The sequence below is a fragment of the Bacillus rossius genome (assembly GCF_032445375.1).
Source record: "Bacillus rossius redtenbacheri isolate Brsri chromosome 4 unlocalized genomic scaffold, Brsri_v3 Brsri_v3_scf4_2, whole genome shotgun sequence".
Classification (NCBI taxonomy): domain Eukaryota; kingdom Metazoa; phylum Arthropoda; class Insecta; order Phasmatodea; family Bacillidae; genus Bacillus; species Bacillus rossius.
In genome coordinates this window covers 49,367,558-49,389,430 of record NW_026962011.1, presented here as the reverse complement: position 1 = coordinate 49,389,430, position 21,873 = coordinate 49,367,558, and the positions used below count along the sequence as shown (strand labels likewise).

The 21,873-nt window shown below is 43.0% G+C and overlaps 1 protein-coding gene across 1 annotated transcript in view; it reads left to right on the top strand.

The window, feature by feature from the left end:
• LOC134541857 (nuclear receptor subfamily 2 group F member 1-A) overlaps positions 1-21,873 on the top strand; it is a 263,976-nt gene that overhangs the window by 132,619 nt on the left and 109,484 nt on the right. Inside the window, exons 4-5 of the mRNA XM_063385556.1 lie at positions 15,730-16,070; positions 18,793-19,039. Of these exons, the coding sequence (XP_063241626.1) occupies positions 15,730-16,070; positions 18,793-19,039 (588 nt within the window). The remainder of the gene's footprint in view (positions 1-15,729; positions 16,071-18,792; positions 19,040-21,873) is intronic.

The following is a 21,873-nucleotide window of genomic DNA, read 5'->3' as shown; positions in this document are numbered from 1 at the left end:
GATCAGCCGCGCCGATTTCAGCTCCTGGGATAAAAACTCTTTGGGAGGTGTTCCAAGACGTTCGGGTAAGATAGCGAATCAGCACTGCCTCTCGCGGGCCATATTCCAAAACGTATCTAAACCGACTGTTCCAGTAATGGAGTAAAACGGCAACCGTTTTAATAAACGGTGCCCTGCGCGAGGCTAGAAACTGGTTTAAACACATTCTAGTGGACGTTTCGCAACCATGATACAATTCAAAAGTCAAAAATACTGGAGATAGCAGCACACACAGAATAACTATGGACGGCCCAGCGAAACCAACAGCGCTGGCCAACATTGTCGGCTTTGAAGTTTATTTTTCAGTGGGTTTTTAACCGCGTCAATAAGCGAAGACATCACCAACGTTTCGGTCGACATTGCAGTCACCATCATCAGGACGAAAAAACTCCCGATGATGATGGCGACTGAAAAAATATCAACCGAAACGTTGGTGAACTCTTCACTTTGTGACGTGGCTTAAAAAGCCACAAGCGGTTAGCCTGCGATCCTTGCTGTGGACTTGGTATTTCATTGGTGGGTCGGAGGTTAGGTTAATTTCGTGTGTTTTTTGCGAGTTTATATTCCGAATTTTTGTTTGACCGCCTAACCTGAAAAATCAAGAATAGTAACGGAGCAAGTTCACGATGTTGTTCACTCCATTATAGGTTTTTTTTTTCCCTCCAGTCATTTTGGGAGGGGATATTTAATTATTCCAACTTTTAACTTCTCTGCTATCCACGGGGGCTTTTGACAGGGGGGGGGGGGAGTTGTTTGGCTCACCTGGACTCCCCACGAATTAGGGAAGGAACTACGTTAGTGAAGGAGGAGGGGGGGTAGCTACGAGGGGCGTGTTGTCGGGGAAGGAGGGGGGGGGGGGTATCTCGGCAGACGCGCCCCCTAGTTGGCGCGCATTTAAATGCATGGCCACGGCCCGTTCGCGAGGGCTAATGTCCCACCGCAAGACAGGAGCAGTTGGACCGGGGAGGATGGGGGGGGGAGGGGTCGTCTAGCCTCCAGGAGCGAGGAGCCGCCGTGACGTCATCTCGCGGTTCCAACCCCGCCTTCAGCCTTCACGTCCTTGCCCAACTGAAACCTTCACGCCATCTCCGCGGAAGGCGGTAGTCCTGCCCGTCTTTCAGATCTGGTAAATTTTCCCCAATTTTGTTCCATCTCACATTAATTTATGTGCGTCACTCGACTTACACAACAATATTTTTTTTTACAGGAAAACCATGTGTTTAAGTTTAAAAAAAAACTTGATTCTCTTACTAAAACTACGATTTTTTTACCGCAACATAGTACGGACTTTCAAAAAAAAATTCGAAATCCTAACTAAAGAGAAATTACTTATTTGGCCACCATAAAACTGTTGCATTGATACTTACACCGTCTCCCGTTTTGTGCAGTATCGAACTCGTCGGAACAAAAAATTTACCACAGTAAATTGTTTTCTGACTAATTATCTCAAATTTTATAATTCGTAAAAGTTCTCGGCAATTTAGGAAATCTAAACTGGTACCAAGGAAGCGTACAGTGCACGATAGTTGACATCAATTAAGTGCCGAGAGCTTTATCCTATTTGCCTCTTTCAAGCCTTAAAATATAATCCGATAGCATGCTGTGACTTTATATATTTTAAGAACCAAGATAAAAAATTGATTTTTAAAAATCGAAGATGTAGGAGATCTTCAATACCTAAAGCCATGATGAACACGCGGATTTATTCAAATCCACACTAGACGTAACTCGCCTTAACAGAATCAAACATTTTTAAAAATGTTCATTGGTAGGTAAAAAAGGTACACATCCTGTGGCGGGATACACGTGAATCAGATGTACACGTGGTTCAAGTCTACTTTTGCTGCCCAGTGAATCCGCTGTAAAGAAACCCGTCTAGGTATCCAGGCGCGCTGGTCAAAACTTGTTGCGGCGAGCGTCCGGCGGCGGCGCTCCGGTGAAATCTTGCTGCCGCGAGTGTGCCCGCGAAAGAGCTAACGCCTGGCGCGGCACATTGTGGGCAAGAAAGGGAGGGTGCGTGGGCGTGTTTAGGGAGGAAGGAGGGGGAGGAGAGAGGGGATCATCTGCTGGAGATTCCGGGGAAATGATAATGGCGGCCGGTGCTACGGCAGGGGCGAATGAAACCGGCGGGGGAAAATCTCGAAAAATTGTTTCGTAGGTAACACGATACTTTTGGTTCCGACCGTTTGGGCCTGCGGTTCTGAAAAATGATTGACAGATGACTTGGAAAGAGCTTTTGGATAAATTCTCTGCCAACACGAATGTTTTTTTTTTCTAGTTATTTGTACGTCCGACGCAGGGTACAGCAGTACGAGCAGACGTTACTCTGAAAATTTTGTTGCCGTGGGTGTAAGTAACTCTGTGACACCTGATTTGAAATGGCGTAGCCCATGGATGTAGAACCAGTGTAATTTGTGTGGGGGGGGGGGGGGGCAGGGCTCTCGCTTGCATAATCGTGACTGTGAAGCGGGGTTGATAAGAGTTAACGTCAATACTATGTTTTATGGAAAAAATCTTCTGTATATTTTAAAGTTTTCTGCTTATTGCACGCACATAGACCAAAATATGAGCAGTAAACAACATACGTTCACCGTATCGAGAGATGACTTGCATCAGTTAAAACCTACGCCCAAAACTCTACGTTAACCCCCCCCCCCCCTCCGCTAATCCTACAGATTTTCACCCCAAGCCATCTATTTTGTCGGAATTTAGTTGGAAATTGTTCCTCTACGCTGTCATCGTTCTGTTATACATTATACTGTTTATAGTTTCATCGTTGGGTCCATCTGTTTGAAATCAGCTGATTTAAGCTTCTTCTCTGTGGGTTTAAGTTTTCATTTTCATTTTCAATTCCTGTTTTGTATTCTTGAATTTTTTTTATATGAAAAACAGTGCAAAACTGCAATTGCGTATGTCCAAAACATTGTATTAAGTGATTCCGTCTCTGCTGCAATTTAAACTCAACCCGAACCTCACGCGTTCTCCAGGCTGGTCTCTGGCAGGACAGCCGTTTTCCCTTGTTATTAAAATTCAAAATATGAGACCGCGATTATATTTGCTGCTCTCTTGTGGCAATCGCCCCAGCCGTTTGTTCTCTGACTCACAATCGATTGTAGCGACTTCATATCGTTCCAGTCCACTAATATAAATGCACCCAACATTCTTTCGACACTGTTGCTATCTGTTGTCGCAGATTGGATATGTACGCGAACAAAGGTTGTGTAGTCCTAATATGTGTTTTGTTACAACGTTTAGAGGAATGATCCTGATATAGAGCTTGGGATAAGATCATCGTATCGCGGGTCGAAGAGCAAAATGGGGGAACTGGCCATACGAGAGTCAGCCCTGTCTACTCCGCGTAGCCGCTGCTCTCGCCTGTGAAAGTTAAACGGAATTTGTGTTCTTTTACAGTGCTTTTCGCTGCCCTGAGGCAGTCACGGGGCACATATCTGAAGCTAAAGTTTCTCGTCCATACTACATAAAATGTTTGAAAGTGCAGTTCTATCTGACTGTTGTCCACACGAGGCATAGTAAACACAGTTCGTACACAGAAAAAAAATTCTGTACTTTCACAAAAGATTCCTTTGGAAACTAGTTGTCATGAAGCAGTTTTTAATAATACAAGAAAGATATTGTAACTTTGTACAAGTGAGTGCGGTTATTTTGGCACATATGAAATACGTTTTTCGAGAAATACTCAGTATTTCTTACGAAAGTTGGCGCATAATGTATAGTTATATTTGAATTTATGTTTCATACAGGCAAAAAAAATTTTAATCCCTGGAAAAGATCATCTTTAAACAAATTGACTTTTTTCTATTGTATCATGCTTATTAATGAGCGCAGTTATTACTGGAAAGCTATTCAGGGAACACTTTACAAAAAAAATAATTAATGTAGGTACCGGGCTAACACAAAGCCTTAATGCCCGGGTAAAATTCCTAACTCATTATTACTGCTAACATTTATTTATGGTGATATAGTTTCATTCATGTAAATTTTATAAATTTAAAAATATCTATAATGGTACGTGCTTGTATCAGTTCGATTTACAAAATAATTTTACAGTGTAGGACTAGGCGGCACGTGATTCGTTCACCCTATTTTCCCAGTTTTTTTTTTACAGAATGTTTTAAGAGAGGAGTGAGGACCAATCACTAGAAACCTGGCGAATTCACGTTGTTTCTTGCAGAGATGATAAATGCACATTATTAATGGGGATTAAACCCCGCCATCTTGGTGTTTGCAATTTTATATAATTCTATTTTGAACTATTTATCCTATTTTTAGGCATATCATGGTACAAATTAAATCTCCTAGACATTCTATACCTTGATGCAACCACACAGTTACTAAAAGGCTCTAATCTGTAAGCGCCGCGAGAAAGTAATTTATTATTTCAAGCGCGTGACTACAGCTGCCATGATAATCACACCAGTTCACAAGCGTTGACTTCAACAAGAAGCCAAAGGAAAGTTCTTTGCCCTGTCGATCCAAACCATTTATCATAGATAGAGACCTGCAAAATTCGTGGTTTCGATGGCCTTCAGGATAGACTGCACATACCCCTGTACACTCGGGAAAATAACGCAAGTTCATTTGCTGCCGACTTGTAAGTGGTCTCAACTGGTTTGTCTGTGATTCTATCCTTCTTTGGTTGAGGGTTTATAACTGGTTGAGATTCGTCTATATGAACAGTAAGCCAATAGCAAAATTATCTAAGAGGTAAATGTGTTTGAATTCTAGCCTATCACCGAATGAATCCACGAATTTTGCAGGTCTCTAATCATGGAAGCTTTATTGCAAGCGGTATTAACATATTTTAAATTGCAAGATGGCGTGGTCTAATCCCCCTTAAAAACTTGAACTGCTTTCTCATCGGACTGTAGGTGGTTCTGTCGATCCCCGAAGTAAGAATACCAATAACAACATTCCGATGTTTAAATGTTACAATCACATGATATTCAGCCCCAGAATTTAAACGGTGGCAATGGATAACGACTTGTTTTAGTACATACAAGAGTGTGTGTGTGTAGTTCATCTTGGTACCGGGAAACAATTCAAGTATCTGTCGGTCCATCATCAACGAAGAGACGCTACACGCGGGTTGAACGCGTGCTTCGCCGCCGAATGAATCCGGGTAACAATCGTCGCTAAAGTCACCGGCGGGACAGAGCGGGTTGTTACCACAACGCCGAAATACCACAAAGCCGAACGTACAATAACGCTGAATACCATAACGCCGAATGTCAAAATTGACAACGCCGACAGCTAGAAAACTGCTGTGTACCACAACGCCGAAATAACAACTGAATTAATTTGTGTGTGTTTCTTAAATATACCTTAACGCCGAAATACCACAATCAAACCTAACCTTACCTAACCTAACCTAACCTAGCGTAATATAACCTAACCTAACTTAACCTAGCCTATCCTAGCCTAGTCTAACCTAACCTAGTATAACCTAACCTAACCTTTGTGGCAGTCCTGCAATGACATTATTCGGCGTTAGTGTATTTCGGCGTTGTGGTACACAGCAGTTTTATAGCGTGTCGGCGTTGTGGTCAATTTGGCATTCGGCGTTATGGTATTCGGCGATATTGTACGTTCGGCGTTGTGGTGCGTCCCCGGACAGAGCAACGAGGGAAGGCGTCGTCAGAGGGAGGAGACGGGAGCAGCCGGAGAACACCCCGACGGGAACGTCCACAGAGCCTCTCCTCCTCTCTCGCGGGTTGTCGGAAAGCGCCCCAGGACCTCGCCGCGGCTATTCTGGTCCGGCGCGGGGTCGCCGAAGTGACCTCGAGGTGTGCTGGTCTCTCCCAAGTAGGCCGGCGTCGGCCGGAGCGCACTCCGCCTGCCTCGCGGGCAGGTTGCGAGGCTGCGTCCCTACCTTCCCCCCTCCCCCTTCCGTGAGACCATTCTCCTCCTACTCCTCTCCCCCCTCCGCGATCACCAGTCGGGCGCAGAACAGCACCGGCGCGCAGAAGCGCAACACCGCTGGCGCTGCAGTCGGTGTCACTCTTCACCCACACGCGTTGTTGTCGTTGTTGTTGTTGTCGTTTTGACACGCCCCAAGGACCAAAAGCCAATGAGTAGAGACCTGCAAAATTCGCGAGTTCATTTCGCGATAGGCTAAAATACAAATAGTTTTACCTGCCTCTGCTATTAGCTCACAACTAGAGACCTGAAAAATTCGTGGGCTCATTTCGTGTTATGCTAAAATTCAAATGATTATACCTTAGTGCTGCTTCTGCCATTGTTCCACTGTAATCTGGAGGACTGAGGGCCAATTAGAGACCCTCACTCATTGAAGTGTCGAATCACAGGCCACCCAGTCGAGACGACTCGCAAGTCAGCAGCCAATGAACAGTTGGCATTTGCCCGAGTGAGTAGAGGAAATTGGAGTCTATCCTGGAGGTCATTGAACCCGCGAATTTTTACAGTCTATACTCTGGACCAAAGAGAAACACCCAACCAAAGCTTTATCGAATGACAGGCTAACTTCGCTGGAACGTCTCACAAGACAGCAGCCAATGAGTGGGTGGCATTTGACCGAGTGTACGTAGAACTATGGAGTTCTTCCTACAGGTCATTGAACCCGCGAAAATTTTCTGGTCCCTGCCAGTGAGGAACACCTGGGGTCATCCTGACTGAATTCCCGCGCAAGACGACAGGGCCGCGATTGGCTCAGAGACGAACTCCCTGAGGCAGTCGGACTGGCCAGGGTTTCCACAGATCGTACTTTCGTACTAGATCTAGTACTTTTATAAGTTTTTTAGTGGTCTAGCACATTTACGCTCAGATCTAGTACTTTTTTCTCAATATAATAATATTACAGTAACTCTAATATGTTTTATTATAAAGTGTAATTATTTTTAAAAACTATGGAATGTATGTATGTGTGTGGTGTGATATTTAAGTTAAAGCATTGCAATGTCATAAAAACTTTCTTAATTGTTTACAACCATAACAAATAATTATAATTTAGTACTCTTTCTTTTTTAAATTCTAGTGTTTTTTTCTCGCCTAAGTTGGTACGAAATATTTTTTTTTTTACTTGTGGACACCCTGGGACTGGCGCCTCCTCCTGGGACTCCCGCCAGCAGGCCCGTCGTCCAGGGCACCCGCCCCCTCTGGGGTAACGGCCCCCCCCACACACACACACTCACACGAGGTGTTCACGCCTCGACCCCTTCGCCCTCATTTTTATATACATGTAACATGTGTGACATAGGCATATAAAAACACGCACGTTTTCGTATGCAACGTTGTATCAAAATTTCAAAGCAATCGGCGAAGAACATTTCATAAAAAAAAATAATAATCCCGTGCCGCGGTGACTGCTAGCGCAGGCTCCTGGAGGAACCTGGCGCCGGGTATTGGCTCAGACTTGTCGCTAAACCAGGCAACACCGCCGCAGGGTGAGCTGAAACTGTGCCGTCGTCACAGCCACTTGCTGACCTCGAGGTCCGAGTGCAAAATCCGGACATCGAACCACAGGCCCCCTGGGTGGAGTTCCAGGCCGCGGATTGCCACCCGCAGCCTTTTGTTGTGAAAATAGATATTAGGTTTTGACGGTGATGTAGATGACGGATGTTTGGTTGTGAGTTGGGTGCGCGGGGACATGGATATTGTTTATTCTCGGCCGCGAAAGCAGGTCGCCGCGGCACAGCGGCGGTCAGCGGGGTCGGTCATGCGCGGCTGACCGCCGCGGCTGTAATCACGGGCCTCGTGGACGGAGAGTGATGAGGGGGGGGGGGGGACCTCCGCCGCAACAGGGTTCTGACCTCTCGCGACCGCCGCGCCGTTATCCCTCCCCCCCCTCCCTTCCTCCCTTCTCTCTCGAGACACGTCCAGCTAGGCCCCAGCCTCCGCAGATCATCCAGCACGCACACTGCAGGAAGAATACCTTCGCCGGTGCGGACCTCGCGAAATAATGTCTCCGCGACGGTTTTAAAATAACTATAAAAAATATTTAATAATCATTTTATTTTTGACGTGACGTCTAATAAATCGATGAACGCCGGCTGCACGCACGAAAAACTGTCCTGTTACGCACATTGTACGCTTGCGCCGCATCTATCTCTCTTCCACTCGATTGGAACAACCATCGATTTGACTTTTTCGAGGCACATTAAACTTGAAACACTCCCATTCGTTTCCTACTTTTCCTATCATCGTCCTATCCTTAACAAAATAACACAGATTGGAAGAAGTTAAATAGCAAACATGTATAAAAGTTATAGTTAAAATAATTTCTTCGTTAAAGTAATAAACATATTTGAATTATTGAGTGCAAATAAAAGTAAATTTATCAATTAAATGGTAGATTCCATTTCACTCCTTCTTTGTATCCATACAAAATAGTGATAATTCAATAAAAATGATTCAATTTTATTCATAAAAGTATGCAATCATTCATCAATGTTTTGTTATGACGTTGTCACGTTAAACTATCGTCCGTAAACCGACTTTACAGACAACCAATTTTTTTTTACACTTGTTAACAATATTCACTTAATTAACCAGGGATATTTAGAACTCACGAAAGCAAGCTTGTATGTGAGTATTTACTATTGACTGCAAAAAAAAATCTTGTCACGTTGTTAAAACCACAATTATTCCGCCGAGTCATTAAACTCCAAACTAGACTCAACCTGCCTAAATTTCTGATTGAAACTTACTTTTTTTTTAGCACACTGTGAACGGTATTTGGTGGGAGTGATTTCGTGAATGGGACGGGAATGTGTATCAACCACGGTTCTGCACACAGAGAAAAAGATTTGTTTGAATCAAACAAATATTTGTTTATATATGGCGAAACAAATATTTACTCGGTGGAACAAAATATTTCGTTATCTTAACCAAACTCGGATAAGTAACAAAAATTAATTTTTACTCCTAACCAAATATACATTTGAGTTGACAAAATCATCTTGTTGGGTCAACAGAAACTTTCCCACTACAAAATATTTGTTTGAATTAATAAAATATATTTATTTCGCCATATACAAACAAATATTTTGTAGAGGTAAACAAACCTATCTCTCAGTGGCCATCTGGAGCGGATGGCGCCGACCAAAGTTCGTAAATACGAAGTGAAACATTACAGAATTAACTGTTAAGCGCATGTCAACAACATGGGCAGTATTTCAATAAAATTCCTTGTCGGAAATCAGGTCCAAACCCAGGGTTTGGTTTTTTTTTTCAGGTCTTTTGTTTCTTCTTTTTCTTTTATGGGGGCCGTTTCATTATATAGTTTAAAATTTCGGTCTGCAAATCAAATGAATCGATAGTTGATATAGCTGCTCCGGCAACGAATTCTAGCGGCGGGTGCGGAAATTACGTGTGATTTTCATCAAGAAATGTAGTTGAAAAAATAATTTTCGTACATATTTATTACTCTCGGCATTATTTTAAAGAATTCTACGTTGAATTTCGTATCCGAGTTTGGTATTATAAGTGTATTTGCAACATGAGAACACTTGAATTTGCTCGTTACCGAGGAAAGGTGTTACAAATCTCTGGCGAGCACTAAAAGACTCGCTCAAGTGTTTTTTTTTTTTTTTATTTTTTTTTTTGGTCGAAAACTAGGTCATATCCTTTGAAGGTTCCTTGTTATAGCCACTTCTCCGTGTTTATAACTGGCCCAGGGTTGTCCACAGGCGTGTTAAGTCATATCATCGTGAAGCAGATTTATAAGTGTTTCAAGTACCTACACTTTGATACATGACGAATCCACGAAAAAGCTAGTAAATTATAAATATGAAAACATAATATTAGGTTTATAACGACAAAATTAAACGTGTTTATTAAATAAGAAGCATGGCGTAGCAGAAATTCTAAATAATGTGTTTTTTTATCTACTGGAATTTATACTTGCCAGAAATACGGACCATTTTCTTCCCGTAGCTCTTGGCCACCCAGGGTTTAATTAATAGCTCACTCACACACACCGCAATAATTAAGCTCGTGACCTGACTGGCGGACAATTAATTTGGTTGATTTTTTTTTCAGTTTCTGCTGCTGTTTTAGTTTCCCGTTCTGGTAGATTGTGTTTAATTTAGTAGAGTATTACCGCTACAGCGGTGAGTCTTTTTTATAAGTGCAATAACTCTAGGGGTTTTAGTTTTGCCCAGTTCATTGCATACGAAGCTTACAAGATTGTCTGACTTTTGAATATGGCATTATCTTAGGCCAGTGTTTATTCCTACTTCTGGTTACAAGATGATTCTGATTTTTTTAGTATGCGATAGTTTATGACTATTTTTACTGGCTTATTTGGTGCATGTTATTTTTTAAATTAAATCAGGAAAATTTCGCGGAGTCATTTGAGACTAAGTTCAAACGCTACTGTTATTGGCCCACGGATTATATCAAGAGAACTCTGGACATATGAGGGACCTTCAACCACTGAAGTATCCTATCGCAGGCTTCACCGTTGAAAAGCCTCACAAGTCACTAGCCAATTATCAGGTGTCTATCCCTGTCATCTCAACTTTGGTCAACAGAGCTAGAGCCATCTGCGAAGATGGTAATGTTGAGGAAGAAATCAAACATATAACAAATCATCTTCAAGCAAATGGTTATTCAAAACCAGAAATTATGAAAGCCATGAAGCCACATCAACAGAAAAGAAAGAATATCTTCCTAAAAAAAAAGCTTTCATTCCTTACGTCAAAGGAATTTCAGACCAAGTGGCAACAATTCGTAGGAAGCATGAAATTCATACAATTCTCAAACCTATAAACATGATTGAGGGGTCTCTGACATCTGTAAAAGACAAAACCCCAGCCGAAACCTAGCTGGTGTGTACAAGATTCCATGTTCTTGTGGCAAGGTGTATATAAGACAAACTGGCAGACGAATAATCACAAGGATTAAAGAACATGTCAGTGACTATAAACATGAAAACCATGATCAGATATATAACATTCCTTGAAAACCAGAAACAGCATTGATTTCGACCAATTCCACACCATTGCCAACATTCGACAATAGAAGAAAAAATACTTTTTAGAATCAGTAGAAATATTATAACACCCAGCAAAGATATATAGAGAAGATGGCCACAGATTAAGCAGAATATGGAATCCACTTTTCAGAAAAACTCAAAATCTAGCTCTGCATCTAACAAAAGACAGGTCGCCTCTGGTTGGCCAAACATCTCAGGCAATCAGAAGTGAAGAGGCTACTGATTGGCCAGCATCCCCAGCCAATCACAAAAGCCCATCTCCGTATGACATAACCGAAAGGCCATCTAGACGAAAGGAAGGCTGTGATTGGCCCACTGCTGCAGCCAATCGGGAAAAAAATCCTCTCAGGCGAGAGTATTAAAGAACTTGTGATAACCTCAGGAGGCAAGTCTACACTGATGATGGTGAATGCACCGTCGACCGAAACGTTGGTGATATATTCGCCTTGGACGTGGCTACAACCCAGAAGTCAAGCAACTTTATATTAAAAAAAATTTGAGAAAAAATTAAATGTAAAAAGTTTTTAAGACAATTATGTTAAATTAAACCCTAGAATCACTACTTTGTATAAAATTTAAACGATAAAATTATTGGTATGATATAAACTTAAAACGGTATTTGGTGATTTTACAGTTGAATGTAGTAAGAAATATAATCTTCATGTAAAATATTTATTTGTGTTTTAAAACCTTGTTTTAGGTTGGTGAAGTTAACCTGTTTGAAAATAATTTGTCGTTCACGTAGTCCCCGTCTAGTGAATAAAACTGTCATATTTTCAGGAAATAAAATTTTCAATTTGTTTCAACTTTATTTTTAGGTTTAGACTCTGGTGAGAGGAATTAATTTCTGAAACTTGAAATCATAATGAGCGGTATTCTTTATTACCTGAAAAACACTATTTTCAAAATTTCAGTTTGATATATCATATTGTGCCAGCTCTATTTCATGTAAAAATGGCCATAGAGTCTTTACCAGCGCGGTACAGAGTTGTGAAGCACAATTTACACAAAAATTATTTTTAAATCTTTACTTGAACATTCTTATACAGTTTCTTTCCATTTTTTTAACGGGGAGAAAAATATTAGCCTACATAAATTGTTCATTCTTTTAATTTATACGTACTTTAAACGTATTCCAAAACCATTTTTGACATAGTCTTTTGTGCTGTTGTAATGAAGTAGTCCCCCTATCGCGGCCTCAAGCAGAACATTTGTGTAATGCAGGTTGCGGGACAGTTAACAAACAGGGGACGTCAGTGCTAGTAAGCTTCCAGCAGACATGCTTCCCAAAATGCAGTTACACCTACCTGCTTATTTCACTGATGCTGCATTCTCAGATACATTTTTATTAACTGACACGTGACTACATCCTAAAATAAAACCGGTATTCCAAGACACACAAAAAAAAGGGGGTTCAGGTGTTGAATATGCTACATCTTTACCCTAACCATATTCCCAGTGCACGATAGGACACGGCCAGTCCCTTGTTTTTAGGGAACGGATTCCGGTGTCCTGTCCGTGACCTATCTGTTGCCCAAATTCCGCGCATGCGCAGAGCTCAAATTTTCGTTGATTTCGTCCATATGGCGTACCCGCATCTGGTGCCATTAACTCGTACCTGTATATTCAATTTCTTGGATATCAAGGGACGTAACAAACCTGTGCCAATGAAACTTTATGGTAGAAAAACTATCCTGGAATACATTTTGTATTTTTTTTATTTCCAATAACAAGAAATAATTGCAACTTAAAATGTACTTGAGAAAATTAGACTAACAATATTTAATTCGTGGGACGGTGCTGCTATCTCTAGTACTTTTGCCATCCGCCAGAATGCGTTGAAACCAGTTTCTAGCCTCGCGCAGGGCACAGTTTATTAAAACGTCTGCCGATTAAGCTAGGGTTCGTTCTTGTAAATTGAAATCATTTGGTAAATTTGAGTTGATATATACCACAATGTTTTACATTTCAAAACCACTTCCATGCCCATTGTTATTTTTTGCAGAGTTCAAACGAAAGCTGTTTGCCTAAAACAATTCACAAGTGTTCTGAAGCTATAAAATTATTTAAATCACAGTTAATTGTCAGTGTGTTAGTTTAGTTTTGTATTTACGTACGAGGTCATCATATATTGTGTGTAAGGATTATTCAGTGCAGAAGTTGACTACAGTTTTTGTTGGCCTGGCTGCTGTAGGCTTTCTGTGGCTTTTGATTTCAGTTTTAAAGTTGTTTCATGTGTTTATTAGTTGATTTTTTTTAGCTGGGAAATTGTTTCGGCTTACGTATTTTATATAGCAAGTGTGCTGGGCTGCTCATTGTGTCATTTTACTGAGTATTGCGTAAGAGGCCGGTAGTGTCACTCAAATATGGCTTTTGTGCAAGTTGTGTTGGCAGTGGCTTGTTTGTGACTATTGAGTTAAGTATTTTGAATTTTGTGCTTTGGTGTTAACCAATTTCAGCATGTTATTCTGATATTTTTAAGGTTAGGTGTAGTAGAATGGTTCGTGTTGATAAATAGCTCATTTGTTTGTGATTGAGAGAGTGCCGGGTGATTGTAACTTGTGATTTAGCTGTGTAATTATTTCAGTACACTTTGGGAAGTAGATATGTCAGTGACTGTGTGTCAGGAGACTGTGGTGTTGGGAATGTAAATGTGCTGGCGTGACGTAAATTTTTCAGATAAGGTCACACATACATGATTTTAAAGTCCGATTTGTTTATAGTTTAGTCTTTTCTTCTGAATATCTGTGTCAGTTATCTGTAGCGCGCGTTGTTTATTAAGGGCATGCCAGAACCTTATGTCATAAAACTACAAGTCAACAAGCTACGTGTTACTAGTTACAAGTGAAAGTTTTAAAATCATAAAACTGAACTGTTTCGCAAAAAAAATATTGTTTGACTTGTAAAAGTTGACACACTATTAAAAATGAATCGCAAGTCAGTTGGAGTTGTTTATGTCAGAGGGAACTTCGTAATATGACTGTATATTTTATGTGAAATTTGAAAAAATGAGCTTAGAGAATCCAAAAATGCATACCAATCTGTAAGCGCTTCTGAAAAATATAGAGCGTGACAAAAGACAAAATGAATACATAAAGAGAAATTCATAATTTTGCGTTGTTCTAATGACTTGTTTCCAGAGAAAAAAAAATCTAGATTTATATAAAAAATGTTTCCGGCGCAAAACCGGACAAAAATACTCTATAAGCCACATTACCTTTTCTTGATTATGTATATTTAGATTTCATGAAGCACATAACTTTTTCTACTTCTTGATATATATATATATATATATATACATATATGTGTTTAATGAAATGTTATAAACATAATAGCTAATACATTAGTAATAGTATCAAATATTAACTACCACAAATAGTTGCATCAATTATTTTTAAAACTAGTAGAGTTTAAAATAAGTGATTAAATAAAAAATTACTATTTACATATTAAAAAATTGTCACAAAACCCATATTAATCCTGGGTCTGAAATTGCGGCGTGCCCAAACCTCAATAACATCGATATAACCTTCCACAGATTCCACTTTATTACCGTATGAAGCATACCAATTGTAAAATGTTTCACTCGTTAAAGCTAGTAAAAATTGTTTAAACATATTACAAGCCCATGCAGGTTACAAGAAATACGAGTGTGGAATTATACTTGTGAAAACAATTTGTACTTGTAAATCAGCATTTGTAATTTAAGAGTCCACTTGCAGTTTTGTAAAACACTTCCGTGATTTTTTTTTCCCATTAGCTACAAGTGAATTTACTTGTGACTTGTAGACTTGCATGAAATAGGGCCCAGACTCAATGTTTCGCTCGGTGACTGCGTGACTGTGTCAAGTGACTGCTGTGTGTGAGTAGTCTGTGGCTTATCTGTGACTGTATACTAGTGTGACATTTGACTGTTGCTGGTTTTTGGCCACGTAAAGTTGTGCTTGTGTACCTGTGAGGATGTGTCAGTTGCGTATTTGTGCAATCGTGTCGGTCAATAATTGAGTTGAGTTTGTTGCTCTGCCGTACGACTGAATATAGGTTTTTTTTTCACCCCTCACTGACTGTGACTCGTTCAGCACCAGTGGTGCAAGTTGACTGTTGCTGGTGATTTCTGCACATCTTGGTGTGGGTGATAAGTTTTTTTTTTTTTTGGCAGCGCGGAAGTTCTTGCAGACCGCGTCTTGCGTGCTAGCGATCAGGCGACGATAATCGGTGTTCCCGCACTAGCTCTTTCGGCCGCCATGTTCTGTTTTGTCGAGTTCGCGTTCAGCTGACTCGAGGTTCATGCTTACTGGTGATTCAGTGGTGCAGGAGGGTTCTGGGGCCCTGACAAGAGCTGACGCGGTGAGCTGCTAACCTGGAAAGCTAGGAGACAGCTGGATAGGCCCCCCACTGGACCACGGGTTCCCGGGGTGACTGAGGGGTCACAGAATAATGAGGTAGTACTGATGAGGTCTCAGGGCTGATGGCACAGTCCACTGTCTGGTTGGCTGAGCGAGCTAGGAGGCTCCTGGTGGTGACGATGCTGGTATGGGTGGCCTCAGCCTCTCGTCGTAGCTGGGGGTCTCACGGCTTCCCCGTGCGGGAGAGCGGGAAGAGCTCTAGCTGTCAGTTCATATTTTATAGTTTATTAATAATTAGTGAGTATTGCTAGTATGTGAGCTGTGCGTGGTGGGTGAGGGTGAGAGAGCGAGTGCGTGTGTGTGTGCCAGGCCTCCGCCCGACCGAGGCGTGTGTTGCAGCCGTCCAGCGAGGCCGGGTGCCGCCCTCCCAGCCGCCGGGACTGCCCGGCCAGTTCGCGCTCACCAACGGCGACGCCGCGTCCACGATGGCGGCCGCCGTGGGGCTGAACGGCCACTCGTACCTCGGCAGCTACATCTCGCTGCTGCTGCGCGCCGAGCCCTACCCCACGTCGCGCTACGGCCAGTGCATGCAGCCCAACAACATCATGGGCATCGACAACATCTGCGAGCTGGCCGCGCGCCTGCTCTTCTCGGCCGTCGAGTGGGCGCGCAACATCCCCTTCTTCCCCGACCTGCAGGTCACCGACCAGGTGCGTGCTGCTGCTGCTGCTCCTCATCCTCATCATCATCCTCCAACTCCTCATCATCCTCTAACTCCTCATCATCTGTCTTCACCCCCTCATCATTCTCCATTATATTCTCCTCCTCCTCAGTCTCCTCCACATCATCATCATCCTCATCCTCCTCCAACTCCTCATCATCATCATCCTCATCATCGTCTTCCTCCTCATCATCCTCATCATCCTCCAACTCCTCATCATCCTCCAACTCCTCATCATCGTCTTCCTCACCATCCTCCAACTCCTCATCATCGTCTTCCTCATCATCATCCTCATCCTCATCATCCTCCAACTCCTCATCATCCTCTTCCTCCTCCAACTCCTCCTCATCGTCTTTCTCATCATCCTCCTCATCATCCTACAACTCATCATCATCCTCCAACTCCTCATCATCGTCTTCCTCATCATCATCCTCATCCTCATCATCCTCCAACTCCTCATCATCGTCTTCCTCATCATCATCCTCATAATCCTCCAACTCCTCATCATCGTCTTCCTCATCATCATCCTCATCATTCTCCAACTCATCATCATCCTCCAACTCCTCATCATCGTCTTCCTCATCATTATCCTCATCATCCTCCACCTCCTCATCATCCTCCACCTCCTCCTCCTCCACATAAAAATAATAAGAACATGCTGTGCTGGGCAGATGAGACCATCTGTTTCCGTATTTCGTTTTCAGAACAATTTTTAGGCATGAAACACCCGATAGAGATTCTTGAAAGCACTCAAGGTCCTTGCTTCACACGTTTACCTTCAGTTCTCCGCCATATGGTGTTATGGTTACCGCTCATATCGCACATTTTCCCTACGCACGAGGGGAAGTCTGCGCGCCAGTCCAGAGGCAACACCGCGCTAGAAGCACCAGCGAGATTCACACTTATCATCCCGCCCCGCTAACACAAACACACCCAATACCAGGCGGGCCCCTAAAGGCTTGAGATAGAATGATTTTGCTCCCCGACACTGTCTGTTCTTGACGAGGCCAGGGCAGAGCTCAGGACACTCGCCTGCAAGCGGGAAAGCTACTTGTTCCACTTGGGGGATGGCACAATATTTTCATGTATCGATGTATTTTAAAGATATCGATATCGATAGAATATCGTTTTATTTATTTTTTCGTAATACCGAAACTTTTACGCCTGTTGTACGAACATTTATAATATTATTATTCATTCACATGTAGTATCGAGTTTTTTATACGTCTAAGGTTTTAATAAATTGGCTCTTAGAAGCAAAAAATTCAACGTATTAATTTTCCAGAAACAATTTTTTTTTTTCAAATTTTTATTTAACTTTATTTTCTACTATCTAGCGACAAAAAATCGACATTAGAAAATATAGGATTTTAAATACTGATATATTGATACCCAAATAATTATAATTTTAGATGTTGAATCCTTAGTTCCAGTTCTTGAGTGATAAAAGTCGTTGAAACAATACAAACACCTTTGTAGAAATGCAGAATTTTCTTTGTGTTCTCCCCATAAACATATTAAAGGGATGCACGGCGCTGCAGTGTCATGGAAGTGTCGTGTATGTGTCGTGTAAACACATTGCAGGGATGCACGGCGCTGCAGTGTACGAGGTGCAATGTTGAGTGTCGTGTAGACATATTGCAGTGATGCACGGCGCTAGTGTCAATGTAAGTGTTGTGTGAACATATTGGAGGGATGCACGGCGCTGCAGTGTCAATGTAAGTGTCGTGTGAACATATTGGAGGTATGCACCGCACTGCAGTGTACGAGGTGCCACGTGGAGTGTCGTGTAAACACATTTCAGGGATGCACGGCGCTGCAGTGTCAATGTAAGTGTCGTGTGAACACATTGAAGGGATGTACGGCGCTGCAGTGTCGTGTAAGTGTCGTGTGAACATGTTGGAGGGATGCAGGCCACTGCAGTGTCGTGGAAGTGTCGTGGAAGTGTGGTGTGAACATGTTGGAGGGATGCAGGCCACTGCAGTGTCGTGGAAGTGTCGTGTAAGTGTGGTGTGAACATGTTGGAGGGATGCAGGCCACTGCAGTGTCGTGGAAGTGTCGTGTAAGTGTGGTGTGAACATGTTGGAGGGATGCAGGCCACTGCAGTGTCGTGGAAGTGTCGTGTAAGTGTGGTGTGAACATGTTGGAGGGATGCAGGCCACTGCAGTGTCGTGGAAGTGTCGTGGAAGTGTGGTGTGAACATGTTGGAGGGATGCAGGCCACTGAAGTGTCGTGGAAGTGTCGTGTAAGTGTGGTGTGAACATGTTGGAGGGATGCAGGCCACTGCAGTGTCGTGGAAGTGTCGTGTAAGTGTGGTGTGAACATGTTGGAGGGATGCAGGCCACTGCAGTGTCGTGGAAGTGTCGTGTAAGTGTGGTGTGAACATGTTGGAGGAATGCAGGCCACTGCAGTGTCGTGGAAGTGTCGTGTAAGTGTGGTGTGAACATGTTGGAGGAATGCAGGCCACTGCAGTGTCGTGGAAGTGTCGTGGAAGTGTGGTGTGAACATGTTGGAGGGATGCAGGCCACTGAAGTGTCGTGGAAGTGTCGTGTAAGTGTGGTGTGAACATGTTGGAGGAATGCAGGCCACTGCAGTGTCGTGGAAGTGTCGTGTAAGTGTGGTGTGAACATGTTGGAGGAATGCAGGCCACTGCAGTGTCGTGGAAGTGTCGTGGAAGTGTGGTGTGAACATGTCGGAGGAATGCACGGCAGGTGGCGCTGCTGCGGCTCGTGTGGAGCGAGCTGTTCGTGCTGAACGCGTCGCAGTGCTCGATGCCGCTGCACGTGGCGCCCCTGCTGGCGGCGGCGGGACTCCACGCCTCGCCCATGGCGGCGGACCGCGTCGTCGCCTTCATGGACCACATCCGCATCTTCCAGGAGCAGGTGGAGAAGCTGAAGGCGCTGCACGTGGACAGCGCCGAGTACAGCTGCCTCAAGGCCATCGTGCTCTTCACCACCGGTGAGTCGCCCCCGCCCCGCCGGCCCCGCGTCTGGCACCAACCCCCGCGGAGGACAAGTCCAAACCTGCTGGAGTCAAACAGATGAACCACGGACGACACGACAATGACGGCACAGACGGACGCATGCAAACTTAAAATATCAGACAGCACAATAACTGATAACGCTAATCCCACGATTAACACTCCTGTCGAGACACCAACCCCCGCAGAGAACAAGTCCAAACCTGCTGGTGTCAAACAGATGAACCACGGACGACGCAACAATGACGGCACAGGCTAACGCATCCAAACTTAAAATATCAGACAGCATAATAATCCCCCGCCCAGGTGGATAGCGCTAATTCCACAAATAACACTCCTGCCGAGACACCAACTCCCGCGGAGAACAAGTTCCAAACCTGCTGGGGTCAAACAGATGAATAGGGGCAGGCATTTTTCGCGAATAAATCTGAGCCCCTATTAGACTGCAACAAAGTACACCCGTACCAGTGGTTTCTTCCTTGTGATTGGGCGGCCGTCTGCGAGATAAGCCAAATGCCTTATTTGACCGGGCCAATCATGACTTGTTTGCTTTCCGCACTGACACACGGTGATTGGTGTTGTAAAAATCTGCATTGACCTGAAAGAAACTCGCCCAATTAAGAAACACAGACGATGCTACAGTGTTTTAACTTTCAGCTAGTCTCGGAATCTTTTCGCGAAATTTGCATGCCCCTACAGATGAACCACGGACGACACAACAATGATGGCACAGACTAACGCATCCAAACTTAAAATATCAGGCATACAAACAATACAGTTTCAGCACTACCAGTAAACGAAGGCCGACAAACAAAATACCTGGACAACTCAACGTTTGAAAAACTACCCATTATTCAATACCTATACATTATATTTATTATTTTAAATACATAAGACAGACATGTGCAAAATACAGCAATCTTTTGACAGGCCTTATTTGAAAACAAAAAGAAAACTCCAACCTGACGTCGTAACCTTTGTTTATTTGCGATATTTATTTAAAGAAAAAATAATTGTAAAATGGTTTCCTTTACACTAAAATGTTTTATGAGTAAAAATAATTTTATTAAGAAGATTAAATTTCAGTTTTTTTTTCACAAATCACACCATTAAAACATATTTACGATTTAGCTCTGAATATGAATGACATTCTGATGTTTGGTAGACACAGATGAATCGTTAGTGTGCAACCAGCGCATCGTAGGTCTATCTAGTGACAGCCTCCCTGGCTCCGAGGACGTTACAACTGTCGAGTGAACGCAATTCGTACCCCCTCCCCCTCTCCCCCTCCCCAATACTCTTCTAGCTGAGGTCAAGCGCCTTGCGGTACCGTCGTCCCGGGAACTAGCGCTCTAGCGAGTCCGCGGCGTTTTGCTCGCTCGCGTGCCGTACGTCTGGTGGCTGTACCGTGATTGTCGTACGCAAAACCATGCTTTTCGTATCATATCTAGAGACCGGAAAAATTCTCCGGTTCAATGACCTCCAGGATAGACTCCAATATCCTCTAACACTCGGGCAAATGCCAACTGTTCATTGGCTGCTGACTTGTGAGTCGTCTCGACTGGGTGGCCTGTGATTCGACACTTCTATGAGTGAGGGTCTCTAATTGGCCCTCAGTCCTCCAGATTAACAGTGGACCAATGGCAGAAGAAGCAATAAGGTATAATTATTTGAATTTTAGCATAACACGAAATGAACCCGCGAATTTTTCAGGTCTCCAATCATATCATTTAAAAATTATCCAATTTTCTTGATTTACATTTTCTATGATTTTTTTTAAAATATTCAGAAACATTTTTCTCGTATCCTTTTTTTTAAATTTGGAATATTTTATTCCTTGAGCTAAACGGCTTGTATGTAAGATCCAAATAAACTCAACAATTTTTCCAATGGGGTCTGCTCTACTCATGCGTTCGCTATTTCTACAGAACCTTCTTCTGGACATTTTAAGACACAATTTATATAAGTACACAAAGGCACACTCAGTTAGATCGAACGCTCGCTAGCACCGGTGCAGGAATAAGATTAGATAGCCAATGATTCGGAACGCGCGCACCGTTTACCGTTCGAGTGCCACGCCTCATATCTCAAAAAACTTGGATGGAACGTACGTTTTTCGTGATCCCGATGTTTCAAGCCGACACAGGACAAGGAAAATCGAGAGGGAGCTGGTCTTTACACTCAGGACTGATGACATTCCCCACATTTCCATTTTACGAAGAACTGTGGTTACAAATTAATCATTCCCGGATTTACGGCATTAGTTTACTCATGTTCAACATTTAATCTTCAAATACTTCAAGGAGTGTTCAAATATTTTTTTTTTTAAGTCCATGGCAAATTCATCTTCTTCTGTTAATCCTGAATTTACAAGAAATTCTAAATCCTGCCATATTTCCCAAGAAAACTTCAGTTGTACGTGTATTTCGGGAGTAATGTTGGTTGGAAAGTCCGTGAATTTACAGTGATTTCTAATACTGCGGAGATGAAGTGGTACTGGGAACGCAGCAGCAGAACGCAATCATAAAGAAGGAAGTGTGGAGGGGATTGGAGGAGGAGAAGGGGGAAGGGAACAGTCACGTCACCTTTGACCTTTTCTACCGATGCGTATCCCCGTTGCGACTCGAATAACTCCCCTCCCCCCCCCCTACCACTCCTCTCCACTCCATCCCACCGCGAGAGCAGATCGTACCAGCGGAGAATTGCGAGCTAATTCACGGACGGCGAGAGAGGCACTTTCTAAAAAGTTAAATAAAAACATGGTCTGACACGATTTGGATTGGGCGGGAGGGAGGGGTGGGAGAGAGAGAGA